This window comes from Canis lupus, chromosome 5 (assembly GCF_011100685.1).
Source record: "Canis lupus familiaris isolate Mischka breed German Shepherd chromosome 5, alternate assembly UU_Cfam_GSD_1.0, whole genome shotgun sequence".
Classification (NCBI taxonomy): Eukaryota; Metazoa; Chordata; class Mammalia; order Carnivora; family Canidae; genus Canis; species Canis lupus.
Window position 1 is genome coordinate 658798 of NC_049226.1, and position 17056 is coordinate 675853.

At 57.3% G+C, this 17056-nt stretch overlaps 1 protein-coding gene across 1 annotated transcript; it reads left to right on the forward strand.

Moving 5' to 3' along the window:
* Nucleotides 1-1519: 1519 nt before the first annotated feature.
* Nucleotides 1520-13358, forward strand: LOC119876280 (collagen alpha-1(I) chain-like). The gene is made up of 6 exons (XM_038535559.1): nucleotides 1520-1694; nucleotides 4100-4261; nucleotides 9684-10095; nucleotides 10287-10850; nucleotides 11396-11591; nucleotides 12516-13358. The coding sequence occupies exons 1-6, from the start codon at nucleotides 1520-1522 to the stop codon at nucleotides 13356-13358; spliced, it is 2352 nt and encodes a 783-aa protein (XP_038391487.1).
* The last annotated feature ends 3698 nt before the right edge of the window (nucleotides 13359-17056 follow it).

Below are 17056 nucleotides of genomic sequence, written 5' to 3' on the forward strand. Positions count from 1 at the left end.
ACGTGCCCAAGTGCCCACCACGCGCCGTCCGGGTCCGAGCCACGCCTGCCCACGTGGGCTCCTCGTGGGACAGGAGCCTGCACAAGGCTCCTCCTGAGGGAAGGGAGCTGGGCCGGGTGAAGCCCGCGTGGTCTCCCTTCCTCCGGGATGAAGCCCTGGATCCTCGAAACTGTGCGCGAGCCCAGGCGCTGGTTCCCTCGGCCCCCAGGGCTGCCCCACCGCCCACGGCCTCCCCCTCCAGGACCCGGGACCACTCCCCCGGGCTCAGGACCTCCTTACCCGTAAGCTCCTCCTTGGTCCTCGAAATGCAGCTCAGATGGCAAACCTTACCCCGATGGCCCCGACGCATCAGGCCCCCTCTGGGCCCTGCGCGGCCCTCTGCTCCCTGGGGGCAGGGTCCGCGCTGCGGGGACAGGGCTCGCGTCCCCACCACCTCTGATCTCCCCAGCCTGGTGCAGAGGGAGCCCGGGGACTGGGCACTGGAGGCCCCCGCCCCCTGCCCGCGCCCCCTTCCTCGCCGCCCAGCAGGGCCGAGGCCCGACTCGCCGCCTGAGCAGGGAAGGCCCAGCGGGCTCAGCAGCTTGTCTTCCTGCGCTGTGCCCCCTCCCTGCCCAGCCAGGCCCGTCTTCTCCCCTCTAACCGCGTCCTTCTCCCCACCACATCCTGTCCTCCTGCCCCTGAGCTTCTTGCCCATGCACCTGCCTTCTTGGTCCCCACAGGACAGGGAGCTGGGGGCGGGGGCTGGGCGGGGCATGGATTCCGGGGTGACGCTGGGCTGACCCCGTGCTCGGAGAGGTCAGAAATGAGGAGGCCCAGGCTTTAGGCCCTGTTGTCTAGCTCCCTTCAGCTCTCTTCACATTCACTGAGCTGGCTTCCCCACCCTCAAACCTTTGTGCAGACAGAGGGTGCCCCTTGGGCTTGGGGTGCCAGGGAGCTCCCCCAATGCAGAGCACCGAGCACAGAGGCACAGCCACCCTGGGGCTGTTTCGGGGCCCGCCTGCCTCACATTCCACACCCCTCGGTGCTAGCTGCACAACCTTGGGCAGGAGGCACCATTTCCTGGCCGTGGGGACCTCGTCTACAAGGCAGACATGACGGCAGTACACCTCTGATGACAGAGGATGACCCAGGGCTGCCAGGAGGAGTAAATACACCGGCGCTTGTGGCACAACCGCAGCAGGGCCTGGCTCAGAGCAGCTTCCTCCACTCTCTGCTCTTCGGGCCCTGATGGGCCCTGGGGGGCAGGAGGCGTTGTCCTAGGGGCCAGGGTGCCGCCGGGGGGTGGACGGCTGCTGGTCACTGGTGCTCTTTTTGTCATGAACAGATAGCGAGGTGCTGTGACCCTCCCATACCTGGGCAGGAATTGGACTGCTTCCTTTCTCCCCCAACTGCCGAGGGAGTTCCTGCATAAACCCAAATGTTTGCATCGTGTTCTACGCGTCCTATCACGGTCTCCCACGTTACCTCACTCAGTCCACATAAAAACCCTCTGATGCAAGACTGCCCTTCTGTACGATCTATGGAGAAATCCAAAGTGCGCACTATGAGCCCCCAGGTTGGCTTTGTCAAGATGACAGAGCTAAAGAATGACAAGGACCCTGGAAAGGCAGAGAAACCGATGATTCACCTGAACTTCCTGGGGCCCGACACCAGCAGGGGCCGTGACCGGGCCAGAGCTGCTGCAGAGCTAACCGGTCACCACCACTGGGCAGAAATACTCGCCAGATGAGGGGCATGGGTTGCACAAGAAACCTTCTGTTCAGCAAAGGGGGAAGGCAGAGGAAAACATCTAAGGAAGAAAGAAAAATTGATGAGAGTAAAATAGGAATTCTAGAGGCTTCGGGGGAGCATTGCTTTACTTAATGGGTAAAGTCAGCAAGGTAAAAGAGTGCTTGTTTGTGGGAAGGGGTCAACCTCACCCAGTTTATAAGGATCCTTCTAAGAAATAAAGCAGGAAATGGGGAAAGAAGGGGTTTTAGGTCCAGACACGGTCCTACCTTATCCTTAGTCCTGGCCATGGGTCAAGGTGCAGACACGCCAATGAAGGCACAAATCCTTTCCCTCTCAGCCTTGTCCCTTGTCCCCCGCTCTGAGGCCACCTCCCGCCCTGCCTGCCATTCAACCTCACCTGGTGTCACAGGCCATCCCCTCTCCTAAATCATGCTGCATTTAATGTGCCACAAAGAAGGCTGGGGACAGAAGACATGGTCTCGATCGGCCTATGCACCGTGACCCTGGGTTACAAGTGCTCTGTACAAAAATAAGTTCAAAATGGATTAAAGATCTAAATTTAAGACTTGAAACCATTAAGCTCTTAAAATAGAGGCTATAAACTCTTGGAAATCAGCCCTGGCCATATTTTTCTATATGTCTTCCCAGGTGAGAGAAACAAAAGCAAAAAATAAACAATTGGTACTACATCAATCTGAAAAGCTTCTGCACAGCAGGAAACCATCAACAAAATAAGGAGGTAACCTATTGAATGGGAGAAGATATTTGTCAGTGATCTGCTAAGGGGTTGGTAGCCAAAATACATAAAGAATCATACGACTTAACACCAAATCATCCGCAGCAGCAGCAGCAGCAGCAGCAGCATCCAGTTAGAAATGGGCTAAGGACCTAGATTGACATTTTTCAAAAAAAGACATCCAGGTGGCCCACAGACACGTGACAAGATGTTCAACATCATGGAAATGCAAATCAGAATGACCTATCACCTCACCTGTCAGATGGGCTAGTATCAAAAAGACAAGAAACAATAAGCGTTGGTGAGGATGTGGATGAGAAGAAACACTCGCGCACTATGGGTGGGCAGGGAATTTGCTGCAGCGCTGGGAAAAAGCAGTACAGAGCTTCTTCAAAAAAAATTAGAAATAGAACTATCATAGAATCCAATAATTCTTCTGAGCATTTACTCAAAGAAGACAAACTAACAAACAAGCTATTTCAGAAGATGTGCACACCCCTCGTTTATCGCTGCATTACGGACAGGATCCAGGGGTGGAAGCAACCCAGAGGTCCATCCATAGGTGAACGGGTAGAGAAGAGGTGCCAGGTCTATGCGACGGAATATTACTCAGCCATCAAAAGAATGAAATCTTGCCATTTGCAGCGACAAGGGTTGAGTATAATGCTGAGTGAAATAAATCAGATAGAGAAAGATAAATACCGTATGATTTCACTCATGTGTGTAATCTAAAAAAATAAAAGACCAAAAAAAAAAAAAAAAGAAAGAAAGAAACAGACTCCTAAATACAGAGAATAAATTGGTGGTTGCCCCAGGGGAGGTGGGTGGACAAAATACGGGAAGGGGACTGAGAGGTACAAACCTCCAGGTACAAAATAAATAGGTCATGGGGAGGAAAAGTACAGCATAGGGAATAGGATCGATAATATGGCAACAACCTTGTATGCTGACAGGTGGCAACTGAAATTATCAGAGTGAATAGTTCATAATGTATATAATTATGAAATTACTCTGTTTTACACCTAAAACTAATATATGTCAACTATTCTTCGACTCAAAAAATATAATATGGGGGCACCTGGGTGGCTCAGTCGGTTAAGCATCCAACCCTTGGTTTCAGCTCAGGTCCTGATCTCACGGATTCTGAGGTCAAGGCCCATGTCGGCTCTAAGCTCGGTGGGGAATCGGCTTGAGGAGCCTCTTGGTCTGCCCTCCCCCCCGCACTCTCTCTCTCCCTCTCACATAAAATAAATAAATCATAGGTATAAAATGAAAATGGAAAAAAAAAAGTTGTTCTACGAGTAAGTTTCACACTTTGCAAGAACCAAATGTCAAATCATTGAGACCCAGTTTCAAAACGTTTCTCTCTCTGGTTCTTTATTATTTCAAGCAAGTAAGGACACAGCTATGAATGGCAGCCAAGTCTCTAAAGTGTGTGTGTGCAAGTGTGTGTGAGCATGAATATCCGTGCTGTCACGTATGTGTGTGTGCACGGGGGGGTATGTGTGCCCGTGTGTGTGTGCGGGGAGTATGTGCACGTGTGTGTGCAGGTTAGTATGCGGGGGGGGGGGGGGGGGGGGTGTGTGCACACCTGCATGTACCCGAGCTTAGGTGACTCTGCTCCGCCTTCAGGCTCTGAGCGCGGGGCTGGCCTGGCCCAGCCTGACATGGGGCACCGGCCAAGGCCCCCCAGGCAGCCAGGACTCCCGGCTCAGACACGGGGCACCTGCCGCGAGGGGACCCCCCACCCCACGTGGGGCAACTGCAGCTGCGACGACACAGAGCCCATGGAAGGTCAGGAAAGGGGCCTGCAAACCCGGCCTCGGACCAGGGGCTCCCATGCACCGGCAGATGGGGTGTACCCAGCGGCATCTGGGCCCCGCGGCCTGCCTCAACGCCCGCCCCCCGGCTAACCCGCACCCCAGTCCTACCCCCTGGGGCTCACCCCATCTGCCTCCCCCGATTGCCTCCAGCCCCCCAACAGCCAGCCCCCGGCCTGCCTGCCTCCCCCACCTCTGCACCCCATCCCTGCCTGCCACTCCCCATCTGCCCTTCCCCCCATCTGCCTCCCCCCTCCCCCTGACCTCCCCTTCCCCCCCAAAGGAGCAGGATAACTGGCAAAAGAACAAAATAAATTACAGGTCTTATATATTTAAAGGCATCAAAATCCCAGAGCCGAAGGACCCTGCGAGGTGAGCCACAGACCACAAGGCCTTGTCCCCATGGAAGAGAGACCAACTGGCAAGGCTCCCAGGGGCGGCCCGGCTGGAGCCACGGGGCACACGGGCGACTATCCCGAACCTACAGCAGGACGAGGTCGGGGACAGGGTTGAGGCGGCCCCCCGACCGTCGGAGCGGGGTCTCCTGAAGAAGCTCCGGGCCACTCAGGGAGGGAAGGCCAGCCAGAGGGCCAGGGCCCCCCTCAAGCCCCCGTCTCCCTCAGCAGGTCCGCAGGGGGCGGCTCCGGCTCCCGGGTGGGCTCAGAGGCCCCGGGCCTCGAGGGGCCATCCGGGCCCAGCGCCTGGACCAGAGCGGGCCAGGGGAGGCTGAGGCTCCCTTCCCTTCCCTCCGCTTCGGCCTGCTCGGGTCCAGACTCCACGGCCTCCGCAGACTTCGCCTTTGGCCCCTTGGTCTAGTCCCAGTGGTGTCCTGGCCTGGCCTGGCCTGGCCCGTCTGCTGACACGGCTCCCTGGTCAGGCCTCAGTTTGCCACCTTGTCTCCCTATTCATTAATTCACTTTTCTTCCACTTCCAATCTGTTGTGGAGCCCATTCAGTAAATATTTTCAATTAAGTTACTCTTAGTCCTGAATTTTCTTTTTGATTCTTGCCTGGAACTGTCACTTCGTTGCTGGTATCCCAGTAGAATTAATTTTTTTAAAAGTTCTTTAACATATTTGCAACAACTGCTTAACCCAACATCTAGGGTATCCCAGAGTAAGTTTTTACACACTGATTTTATTTACTTATTTTTTTACCAATGGATCATGTTTTTCTTTCTTTGCTTCTCTAGTAATACCTTATTGCTCACTAGACATTGTTATCACATGTTTGCAGGAATTCTGGATTCTATGTTTCTCTGAAGACTGAATATCTGTTCTAACAACTGACTTAATTATATGTGAATTGCCTTAAACGCTTTCTTGATTTTTATGCATTGTTGTGATTGAATCCATGGAAAATTAAGCCCCTCTAAATGGCAGGAATCAACCTCCAAATGCAAAATTATTTTTAAAAGCGTGTAATTAATTTTGGGCTTTGTTGGGGCACCTGGCGGCTCAGTTGGTTGAGCGTCTGCCTTCAGCTCAGGTCATGATCTCAGGGTCCTGGGGTCGAGCCCCGTGTCAGGCTCCCTGCTCAGTGGGGAGCCTGCTTTCCCCGGCTCCCTCTGCAGCTCCCCCTCATTGTGTGCACACCTGCTCTCTCCGTCTCTGTCTCTATCTCGCTCTCTCCCTTTCAAATAAATAAATAAAATAAATGAATTTTTTTTTTAAATGGGGGCTTTGTGGGCAGCCCTGGTGGCGCAGCGGTTTGGCGCCTGCCTTTGGCACAGGGCGCGATCCTGGAGACCCTGGATCGAGTCCCGCGTCAGGCTCTCTGCATGGAGCCTGCTTCTCCCTCTGCCTGTGTCTCTGCCTCTCTCTCTCTCTGTGTCTCTATGAATAAATAAAATCTAAAAAAGAAAACCAAAAAAACATTTTAAAAAAATAAATAAATAAATAAATGGGGGCTTTGTTAAGGTTATATAGCCTTTACGCTAGAGAGTGGTCTTGACTCCAGAGCCATGGCTTTTCCAGTATTTCACTCAGTGTCTGGGCAAGCAAATCATTCCTACTCTGGCTGAAATCCGGAGTTGACCTCTACTACTTTTACTCTACCCTTAAATCTACGGCAACGGCTCCATGGTAAACTTCAGAGCCTCACCCTGCCCATAAACATTCCAGCCTCCGGAAAAGAGCTCAGAGAAAGTCCCCACACAGAGAACTGCCTCCTCCCAGTGACCGTCTCTCTGTTCCAGTCTTTTGCAAACTGGGTCTTATTAAAACTACAATCTAGCCTAAATTCAGCTTATTTCATTATTGAAGAGATAAGCTTTTTCCCCTTCTTTCTAACAGAGGAAAGTGAAAACACGAACTTAAAGAATCAAAACATCACCTAGAGTCTTTAAAGTCCTTTTATGTACGATATGTAGCACAGGGTAAAACTAAAATCACTAGGCAAGGAAAGAAGAAGAAAGCCTCCTAATAAACAGAAAAAGCAGCCCAGTGATTCAGGTATTAGAGTTAGAAGCAAAGACCTTTAAAACTCTGGTTAATAATGTTATGAATAGTAGAAGAAAATCAACAATTTAGATGAAAACACAGATATTTTGACATGTGTAACTGCAACCCATAATTAAGTGAAAAATATAATACTCGAGTAGTAATCGATTATTAGGTATTGATTATTAATGTTTAATTGATAGATTTAACATCATATTGGATATAGCCAAATACAAGGTTAGTGAAATATAAGGGAAGTCAAAGAAAAAGCACAAAGAAAAAGGAATGGAGAATACACCCAGAGATCAAGGGCCAGGCAGGACACATTCAATAGATTTAAAATGCCTATAATTGGGGCAGCGACATAATAGGAGGGATGAAGTGTGGCAAAAGCAATATTTGAAGAAACAATGGTTGAAAAATGATGAAAGACAAAAGCACCCAGATCTAAGAAACTCAGCAAACCTCAATCAGGATAAAGACCCCCAAAAATATACTGTAGGCATATGATAGTCAAACTGCTAAAAGAAAAGGAAGAAAAGGAAAAGATGGAGGGAGGGAGGGAGGGAGGGAGGAAGATCTTAAAAACAGCCAGAGATTTAAAAACCACCTTCAAAGCAATAATAGTCACCACTAACTTCTCAAGAGAAGGACTTGAAACCAAAAGATAATAGAAAACTATTTTTTAAAGTATTGTAAGAAAAAAATGTGACTCCTTTAAAAACAAAAATGATTTTTGTAAAAGAAAGTCTTTGGATGAACAAAATGTGAGCAAAATAATAATCACCAAATCTTAACCACGATAAATACTAAAGAGAATCAATCTGAAAGGAAATATCCTAGATGACAACACAGAATCGCATGAATAAATGAAAATAATCAGAAAATGAAAATATATGGGTCAATTAAAACGAATATCAACTGCAAAAAGCAGTAATATTAATGGCTATGGAGTTTTAAATGGGTGTAGAATTAAAATCAATAATAGTTAATAATAACAAAGCAAAAGGCAAAAGGGGTAAATGGAATTGAAACATTCTAAAGTTCTGGCAATGTCAGAGAAGAGGCAGAAATACCATTTTTATTAGATGATGAGAAGTAAGAGATGCAAGTTGTGCCATCTATAGTAATCATGAAAAAATATAAAAGAAGATATACATAAGATATATATGACAAGTTAATAGAGAAAAATGGAATAACAACTAGTCTAATTAATTCAAAGAAACTCCAGAAACGAGGGGGAAATGAACATAAAGCTGTTTTTTCAACTAGGACATTAATTGTAACATGGAAGCCTCAGGCCCACTCAAGTCAGTCATGACATTAAGTATACGTGGAGTGTCGGTGATTTTCTTTTTTTTTTTTTTTTTTTTTAAGATTTTTTTTTTCTTATTTGAGAGAGGGAGAGGGAGTGAGAGCAGGAGCACACACAGAGGGAAAGGGAGAGGGATTTTCTGTTTCTTGATCTGGGGGCTCGTACTGAGCTGCCCTGAGATTGTGGAGACGTGAATTTGTTATATACATTTTTCTGTTTGTAGTTGTATTTTAGGTGTCATTTAAAGGGTTTATTTATTGGGATCCCTGGGTGGCGCAGCGGTTTGGCGCCTGCCTTTGGCCCAGGGCGCGATCCTGGAGACCCGGGATCGAATCCCACGTCAGGCTCCCGGTGCATGGAGCCTGCTTCTCCCTCTGCCTATGTCTCTGCCTCTCTCTCTCTCTCTCTGTGACTATCATAAATAAATAAAAATTTAAAAAAAAAATAAATAAATAAAGGGTTTATTTATTTATTCACGAGAGACACACACAGAGAGAGAGAGAGAGAGAGAGAGGCAGAGACACAGGCAGAGGGAGCAGCAGGCTCCATGCAGGGAGCCCGATGTGGGACTCTATCCTGGGACCCCGGGGTCACGCCCTGGGCTGAAGGCAGCGCTAAACGGCTGAGCCACCCGTGGGGGCGTCCCCCTAACGGGTATTTTTTAAACATCCTGGAAGTGCCTACATTCTGGAAGGCCAGCCACTGAAATGCCAAAATAATGGGAGCCGGACTTGCGAGAGAGTCTGTCCTTTCCACTGACGGATTCTCTGGTGTCTTAGCCGCGGGTGCCTGCGGGGTTTGCACGCTCACCAAGAACTCAAACACACTGTAAAAGCCAGTGGAGCATAACTCAGTACAAAGAGGGTCGTGTCCCTGCCGTCTGGTGGACAGCTCCTGGCATCTCGGGAGCACTGTCCCTGTCCCTGTCCCTGTCCCTGCGCGGTCGGCCGCCTGGGAGGAGAAGGCTCCACCGCAGGGGCCTGCGGACCCGGCTCTCGGCCCTTGGGCACCCCACAAGGCTCCCGCCGCCTGTAATGTCCCCTGAGGGCCTGCAGGGCCTGCGCCTCCCCAGCCTGTGGGCTGCACAGCAGGGGCTCAAGGGACGGCTTTCCAGGCAAGGCCGCCCGCAGTCGGGAGGGGGGGTCCTGGGGGCGCCCCCAGGCGGGGCTGCATGGGCAAAGGGGAAGCGGGGGGCGGCTTGTCTGCCCTCCCACCGGCCACCGGCAGCTCTCCACCACACGTCCTAGGAAAGCGCCCCAGCCTGGTGGCCGGGCTGCCCCGAGTTGTCCTCAGCACAGGGGGGGATTCGGCTCAAGGCAGCTGTGTCTCTCTCGTCCCACTCCTGGGGACAAGGACATTCACACGACAAACTCCAGGGCAGGGACTGCGGCCGTGGGACCTGGGAGGGGCTCCAAGGTCCCCTGCGAGGTGGCCAAAGCCAGAGCCCCCGGCCCCCTTCTGCCCTGTGCCCTGCGGCAGCCCTGTCCCTACCCCAGGTGACCCTTGCTTGAACAGGTGGACCGAGGAAGATGTGGAGGTGGGGACTTTGAAGCCGCTGCTTAGAAGCTGAGAGCCCTGGCGCCAATCCGACCCCCGAAACCTATGGCCCACACACGGTTCGTTTTCACACCATCCCCCCAGGGAGCCGGGACGTCACCCCTCTACCCCCAGGCCCTGTTTTGGCAGATCTCACGCAAGGGTCACTTCAATCTGTATCTGCTGCTTCCCTGTGGCTCTTGTCCGAGACCTGCCACACCGGCCTTCACCCTCTGCACTCACACCCACCCACGGGTCACGACGACCCGGGAAACCGCAGCACGCTGAGCCGTTCCAAAGCCCCCAAGCTCGCACCTGGTCCGCAGGGTAAGATCAACCTTCCCGGTGGGGAGACGGGCCCCTCCGGAGCCGCCAGCCTCGTGCCCTGCTCCCTCCATTCCACACGGCCACGCGGGGCGGCTGTCGGGCACCTGCAGGAGCCGCACTGCCCAAGCCTCGCAGCTGGCTGGCCCTCCCTGGCGGGCCCCTCGCCGCGGTCTTCCCACGTGCCCCACAGGCCCCGCCTCGAGGACCCTTCCCTCCGAGGCTCAGGCTCGTTGCTTTGCTGCACTTCCCTAGGCCGCTCTCCCTCTCCCCCTCTCCCCCACCCTCTCCCCCTCTCCCCCTCTCTCCCTCTCTGCCTCTCTGTCTCTTGCTCTGCCTCAAATTTTAAGCATTCACTACGTGCTTAGATCCCTGACCTGACAGGCACGAGGACCCCGCGAGGTGGGCGCCGCAATCCCCTGCACCCACGGCGGGGGAGGTGGCGGCAGGAGGTGGCGGCAGGCCGAGCGCCCGGAGCCCCAGAGCCCGCACCCCGAGGCCTCAGTGCAGGCGGCACGGCGGGCTCCACCGCAGCTCGTGGAGGCACAGGGGAGGGTGTGCCTCACAGGGCAGCCCCGGGGCGCCCGCCACAGCGGGACGGAGAGTCCAGCAGCGCACCGGGCGGCTCCGGCCGGCTGCCCGTGCAAGATGCCGCCTGGGAGAACTTGTCGCAGAGATCACCGCGCACTGGGTCCTTACCCTGGGGCTGGAGCCAGAGATGAGGGCCGGCCCGGCGCTGGAGGAGCCGCAGCAGCAGGGCGGCCCGCGGGCAGCCAAGGAGGCGGCTTCGATGCGCCGCACGAACAAGGCCATGGCAGGGGCGGAGAGCCTCCTCCCCACGAAGGGCCTTCTGCGCCCAAAGCCAGGCGGCCGTGAGCACAGCGCGGTGGGTGGCTGGACGCCCAGTGGCACCTGCCGCTCTGGGTGCAGCGCTTGGGAGCGGGCCGCGTAGGCTCCAGGGGAGCTGTCCCGGACGGCACCTCCCCATTCAGGGCCTTGGGCACCGGAGCGGCTCCCGGGGACCGTGCTTCGCCCTGTACAGAGCGCCCGGCTCGCGAGCTTGTGGACAACTGGAGAGCTGCTGCGCATGGACTCCAGGGCGAGTCTCAGGCGTTCGCCAAGCGCTACCTAAAGTTGGGCATTTCGGGCAGCCCTGGGGGTGCAGCGGTTTAGCACCACCTTCGGCCCAGGGCGTGACCCGGATTGAGTCCCGCGTCGGGCTCCCTGCATGGAGCCTCTTCTTCATCTGCCTGTGTCCCTGCCTCTCCCTCTCCTCTCTGTGTTTCTCATGAATAAATAAATAAAATCTTTAAAAAAAAAAAAGAATTTGGCATTTTTGTCCTCACCCGGGTTCTGTGCAGTGGAGCAGGTGTCACCACAGTGAGGAGGATTAGAAAGACAGCTTTTGGGGCGCAATCGTCGTGCATTTAATGCACAGGGTAGGGTCAACCTCCTCTTCTCTACTTTTGCCTTGTTGTTGTGTTAAATTCCAGAAATCCCTGTGACCCTAAGTCCCTGTTCCCGCTCCCCAGCACAGAGCAGGAGGTGGCAGTGCAGACTCCAAGACAGGACCAACCCCGCTGGGTCCAGCCCGTGGCGCGCACGTTCCGGGAGCACGGGGAGAGCGCCGGCTTCGGCCGGGACTGCTGCTGCCTCCGGACACCCTCCTCGACCCCACAAGGCCCAAGGGTCAGTCCTCTGGGATTCCCAGCAGCGGCATGCCGGCCCCCCCGCGCGGCACTGCCATCCTCCGCATCTGCCTCCGGCCTTCACGGCCTTCGAGTGCGGGCACTGTGTAGACTCTGACAAGCGCTAGGCTTGGCCATGGCACCAGGAAGATAGTAGATGTTCAACGAGTACTAGGTACATGAATGAATGAATGAATGAAAGAATGAATGAATGAATGACTTTTCTGGGCAAGAGTAGACAGATGGGAAGCAGAGCCCCAGGAGGAGAGAATGCTGCGGGTGAAAGCTCTTTCACTGGCCGCACATCTGGGTGAGGGGTGCCCTGTGGAGCTTGCAGTTCCTCCAACACGACGTAATGTGAGAGCCAATATTTTATTGATTAGTATCTTAATACCCCCATTTCCAGCTGTGTTTGCAACAGACGATTGGACGAGCTCCCGGAGTGACGTGAATGCTGAATCCAGTGGCAGAGCGTCTGCAAAATGCTTGGTGTGGACCCGCGAGGCCCTGGGAAAGCCCCAGCTCGGGACCTGGGAACGTGGGAAAGGTCTCCACTCACAGGAGGGCCGGTTGCCCTGAGGTCGCAGATCGCGGACAGGCCCCGCCAGCTTCTAGGGGCGGGGGGGCTCCCCTGGAGGAGCCGCACCACGTTTCCTGGGGCCCAAGAGCCTGGGGGGCGACGGGGCAGGCGAGGACCCTCCGTGAGGCACGTGCTCAAGGCCTGGAGGAGCAGGACCTGCGTCGCTAGTGCCGCCTGCCCGCTGAGGACACGGAGGCTGCGTGAGGTTTACCCCGCGGCTGCTGCCAGGACGGAACCAGGTCTCCCAACCCCGGACCCGGCCCCTTGTGCCCCGTCTCGAGCGCAGCTTGGGGGAGAAGCAGGCAGCTGGCTGTGTCCTGAGGGGGCGTCAGACCCACCTGGAAGGGGACGCTGAGCAGGCCCGTCACCACCTACCAGCCAAACCCCACGGGCTGGCACCGACCCGGGAGCCCCCAGTTGGGCAGCAGCGTACAGAGGGCCCTGGAGAGGCGGTGGGGCCGGGTGGGAGTGCGGACAGCAGGAGCTCCCCGAGGAGGCCCAAGGAGGCCCAAGGAGGCCCAAGGAGGCCCAAGGAGGCCCGAGGAGGCCCAAGGAGGCTCAAGGAGGCCCAAGGAGGCCCGAGGAGGCCCGAGAGGCAAGTCTCCAGCAGGAGGGAGGAAGCCACCAGAGCCCCCGGCGGCCAGGTGGAAGGATCCAGGTGAAGGCGGCGCAGCAGAAGCTTCCAGAATGGGGTCCTGCCAGTCGGAACTGCTCTGTAAGGCTGGCCAGGGCCTTGCGACCACCCCCCTTGGAGCCCAAGACCACCTGCCTGGAGCACAAGGAACCTTCTCACCTGCGGAAAACAGCTTTGTCGACATTTCCGTTCATTCCCCGCACCCCCTCTGCCTGAGGGCCGAGGCCCATGAGGGCTGCTGGGCAGGGGAGGGTGCTGGGCTCCTGCACCCAGTGACCCAGGGGCCCCCGGCCCGCGGGCAGCAGTGCAGGCAGGAAGCCCGGGGTCGTGCGGGCCAGTCCAAGGCCTCCCCGGGCATCCTGGAAGGCACCTGTGGGGTCCCCCGCCCAAGCCGCCGCCCGGGCCTCCCCAAGTCCCTAAGGACTCGCGACCCGGCCTGGGCCGGCTGGGCCCCGATGACACAGAGTCCAGAGAGGACCCGAACACCTCCCGGGCCTGCCCTGGGCCTGCCCTGGGCCTGCCCTTGCCGAGGCTGCTGCACTGCAGAGACATGAAAACCTCAAACAAATTTTTTTTTTTTTTAAGCAAGAGGAGGAGGGGGTAAAAAATAGCAGCACACAATTAGGGAGCCGCTGAACTTCTGTGCAAACTAATGAATAAACCAGCCCTTGACAACTTCCCCCAACTGCCGCCGACAGGATAATTGGGCCTAATTTCTTAATTTTAATGCCGTTGTTGCATTTGGCTTCTGCTAATGAGATGTAAATATGTGTTGCGGGTTTGTGGATTTGTTTAATTGCAGGGTAGCTCAACTGTGATTGGCCGGAAGGTTAGTCTGTTATTTATTTATTTATCTATTTATTTATTCATTTATTTATTCATTTCTATGTTCACATGCCCCCAAATGGGAAGGAAAGGAAACCTGGGGCAGGGTGGCGCTGGTGGCCCCTTGCCTACCCCTCTTTTTGGGAGAAAGCCGGAGGGTCCAGCGCCTGTATGGGGCTGTGGGTGTGGGGAGGGGCCAAGAGGGTAGCCGCCCGCACCCCTCGCTCACCGGGCGCTGCGCCCTCAGGAGCCACGCTGATCTACACAGGCCCGTCCAGTCGCGGGCAGGTGTCCCAGGTGCTCAGCACCGTCAGGCGGGACTCGGATCAGACTCATGTGCAAAACAGCAAGGCCGCCAGCAGAGGTGGGGCAGCAGGGCCCGAGCAGGGCTGGAGCGTGCATGTCCCCAGACAGGAAAAGAGTGCGGCGCGGGGGGGACGACGGGAGGCCGCTGGACACGGGTGCCTGCCCCTGCTCCTCGGTCCAGGGCTCGGGGGGGAGCGTCCCTGCAGAGGCTCGTGGCGGGGCCGGTGGAACCAGGGCAGGGGCGAGGCCGTGAAGATAGCAGGGTCCAGAGCGGAGCACGTCGTGCAAGCAAGACGACCCTTGTCAGCCGCCCAGCTGGTGCCAGAGCTCTGGTGCACTGTGACCTCGCCCATCACCCACGGCCCGTGTGTCCCTGGGCGGCTACCTGGACACCGTGGGCCCATCACCCAGCTCGTAAAGCAAGAGAAGGCGGCGGGAAATAGGCCGTGACGGGCCGAGGGGCGGGTGTCGGGGGGGCCCTGCTCTCTGCTCTCCAACAGAGATGCCGAGGTCACAAGCAGGTGTCTCCATGCCGATAGTGGGGTCCCGGCGCGGCCCAGTTACGCCCAGTCCGGGCTCCCAGTCTGCCTGGTGGCTGCTTGTGCTCCATCGCTGGAGTTCCGGAAAGCCGCCTCACCCGTGGGCCTCGGAGGGGGAGGCTGTGGCTGCAGACCGTGAGTCCACACGGAAGGCCCGCCAGAGCCCAGCCGCCCCTGGGTGACGCGGGCCCTGAGAGTCCCCGCGGGAGCCGGGGTGCAGCCCGGGGGTCCCGTTCTCCCGAGGACGGTGGTGTCACCGGGGCTCCCGGCGGGACTGTCGCTGGACCCGCTCAGGGCCGGGGTCCCACGGTGATGGCCGCAGCCTGAGACATGGGGGTCTCAGTTTCACTCACAGCCGTGTGCAGACACAGAGCCCTCGGCCCACAGGGGCGCCCTGGGGGCCCCCCCGGTGTCAGCAAGCTCTGCGACCAGCTGATAAGCAGGACTCCCACCAACAGAGCCCCGCGGCACCTCTTGGGTCAGAAAACGTGAACCGGCTGTGCCTGCTTTCGCCCCTCGAGTCTGCGGGGCCTTCATGGAAGTCACGCAGGAAGAGCGGCACATCCCACCCCCCGGGCCCAGCAGGGTCAACCACGCGCCGGGCAGTAAATCTGGAGGCTCTTGGACCGTAGTCCGCACCCCCGAAAAGCCATGGCCTCTGCCCCCCATTCCCACCCGGCTGCCTCTGGCGTCAGCGGGGCCATCAGCACATCTCACTTAGCGAAGAAGACCGCTGCTCCTGGCCCGGGGGTGGGGGGGCAGCTGGCCAGGCTCGTCAGGGGCCCCCTCCACCCCCGCCCTCAGCGCCTGCCCTGCCTCGCTCGCCTCGGGCCGGGGAGCGCCGGGACCAGACACCCAGACCCTAGGTCCGGCTTTCGACCCGCTGGCGGCCCTGAGCTGTCCCTGCAGCTCTGCAGCCTCTGAGACGGTGGAGGGAGCTGGTCTCAGGCCCCGGGAGCTTGAGTGACCCGTGGGCGGCAGGGAGTAGCCAGGTTGGCAGGGACACATGGGCTCGGAGCTGCCCCGAATACGTGATTACCTCGCTTGTTCCTCATGTTGTCATGCAAACGAGCTGAAAAAAATCTTATACGTTTATTCCTCCAAAATCTCAGTCGCTGTGGTCCAGCCTCTTTGCAGACTTACCATATCAAAAAAAAAAAAAGGAGAAAGAGAAAAGAAAAGAGGGGAAGGGAAGCAGGGAATGAGGAGAGGAGAGGAAAGGAGAGGCGAGGAGGGGTGAGGTGGGGAGAGGAGGGGAGAGGAGAGGAGGGGAGAGGCGAGGCGAGGCGATCCCTGCAGGCCCGAGCAGCCCCCTGGAGCAGCGCACCCACCCAGAGGCCCGGGAGCCCCAGCCCGTCAGCCCCAGGTGTCAGCCCGTGTGCGGAACTGGGCTGCAAGCTGTGCCTGCCCGTCCCTGCAGGGGGGGCCTGCGGAGAGCCCGTTGGGGGGTTGGGGGGCAGCCCCAGGTCTGAGGGCCACGTGGGCCGGGAAGCACAGTGGGGAGTGGACAGAGACAGGTCGGGGGCCAGGGGCCAGCACAACGGTGATGCGCGGCTGCACCCGACCGGCGAGGCCCTTCTGGTGCGGGGGAGGAGGACCTGGAGGAGGGGGGCGGCGGCCCCGGGGGACAGGCCGGGTCGCGGGACATGCTGCCGCTCGGGCTCGGGGCCCACCGGGGCCTGCAGGTGCACAGAACCCCTCCCTCACCGCCCAAGGATGCTGGCGACTGGCGGCTCTGGCATGACACAGGAGCCCCGACCGCCCATCGCGGGCGCCCCTGGCTGAGCCCCGAAAGCCTGTGGGTCCCCCAGCCCGGGGCGTGGGGGGGAGTGTTGGCTGGGGTGCGGCAGGGGAGAGCCAGGCCCCGGCAGGTGCTCCGGCCTCATTCCTTAAGGTTCGGCTCATTTGACACCGAGAAAGAATGGAGGTGGGGGGCCCGGGACAGGGAAGAGCGGGGCTCGGCAGGGACCCCGGGAGGCGACCTGAGCCCAAGGCCAAGCACCGAGCCGCCGCCGGGCCCCTGGGTGACTTTTCTGTTAATAAAGGTTTTACTTACTTTAATCAGTAAACACCTCTGAGCGGCTCTCGGCTTCGTGGAAAACTGAAGCAGAGCGAGGAAGTTACGTGGCCGAGCGCCCCTCCCGGCGGGCTGTCACCAGCGGGGGGGGCCCCTACAGGGTGAGTCAGCGGGCGCCCTGCCAGCCACCCCAAGTCCCGTTTCCACGAGGCGGCCCCCGCGTGCTCGTTCCACGGCCTTGACACACATGTCATGATCGTCCCAGAGGTGGGGCGCCCCACGGCACAGCAGCCCCAGCACAGGAGCCCACACCCCACAACCCGTGTCCTGAACCCCACACACTGAGTCCTGCACTCCACACCCCGCACCCCACACCCTGCACCCTGCACCCCACACCCTGAACCTCGTGTCCCACACCCCGAACCCCGTGTCCCGCGCCCCACAACCTGAACTCCACGCCCCGCACCCTGCACCCCGGACCCCACATCCTGCGCCCCGCGCCCTGCACTCCACACTACCCTGCACCCTGGACCCCGTGCCCCGAACTCTGCACCCAGTACCCTCC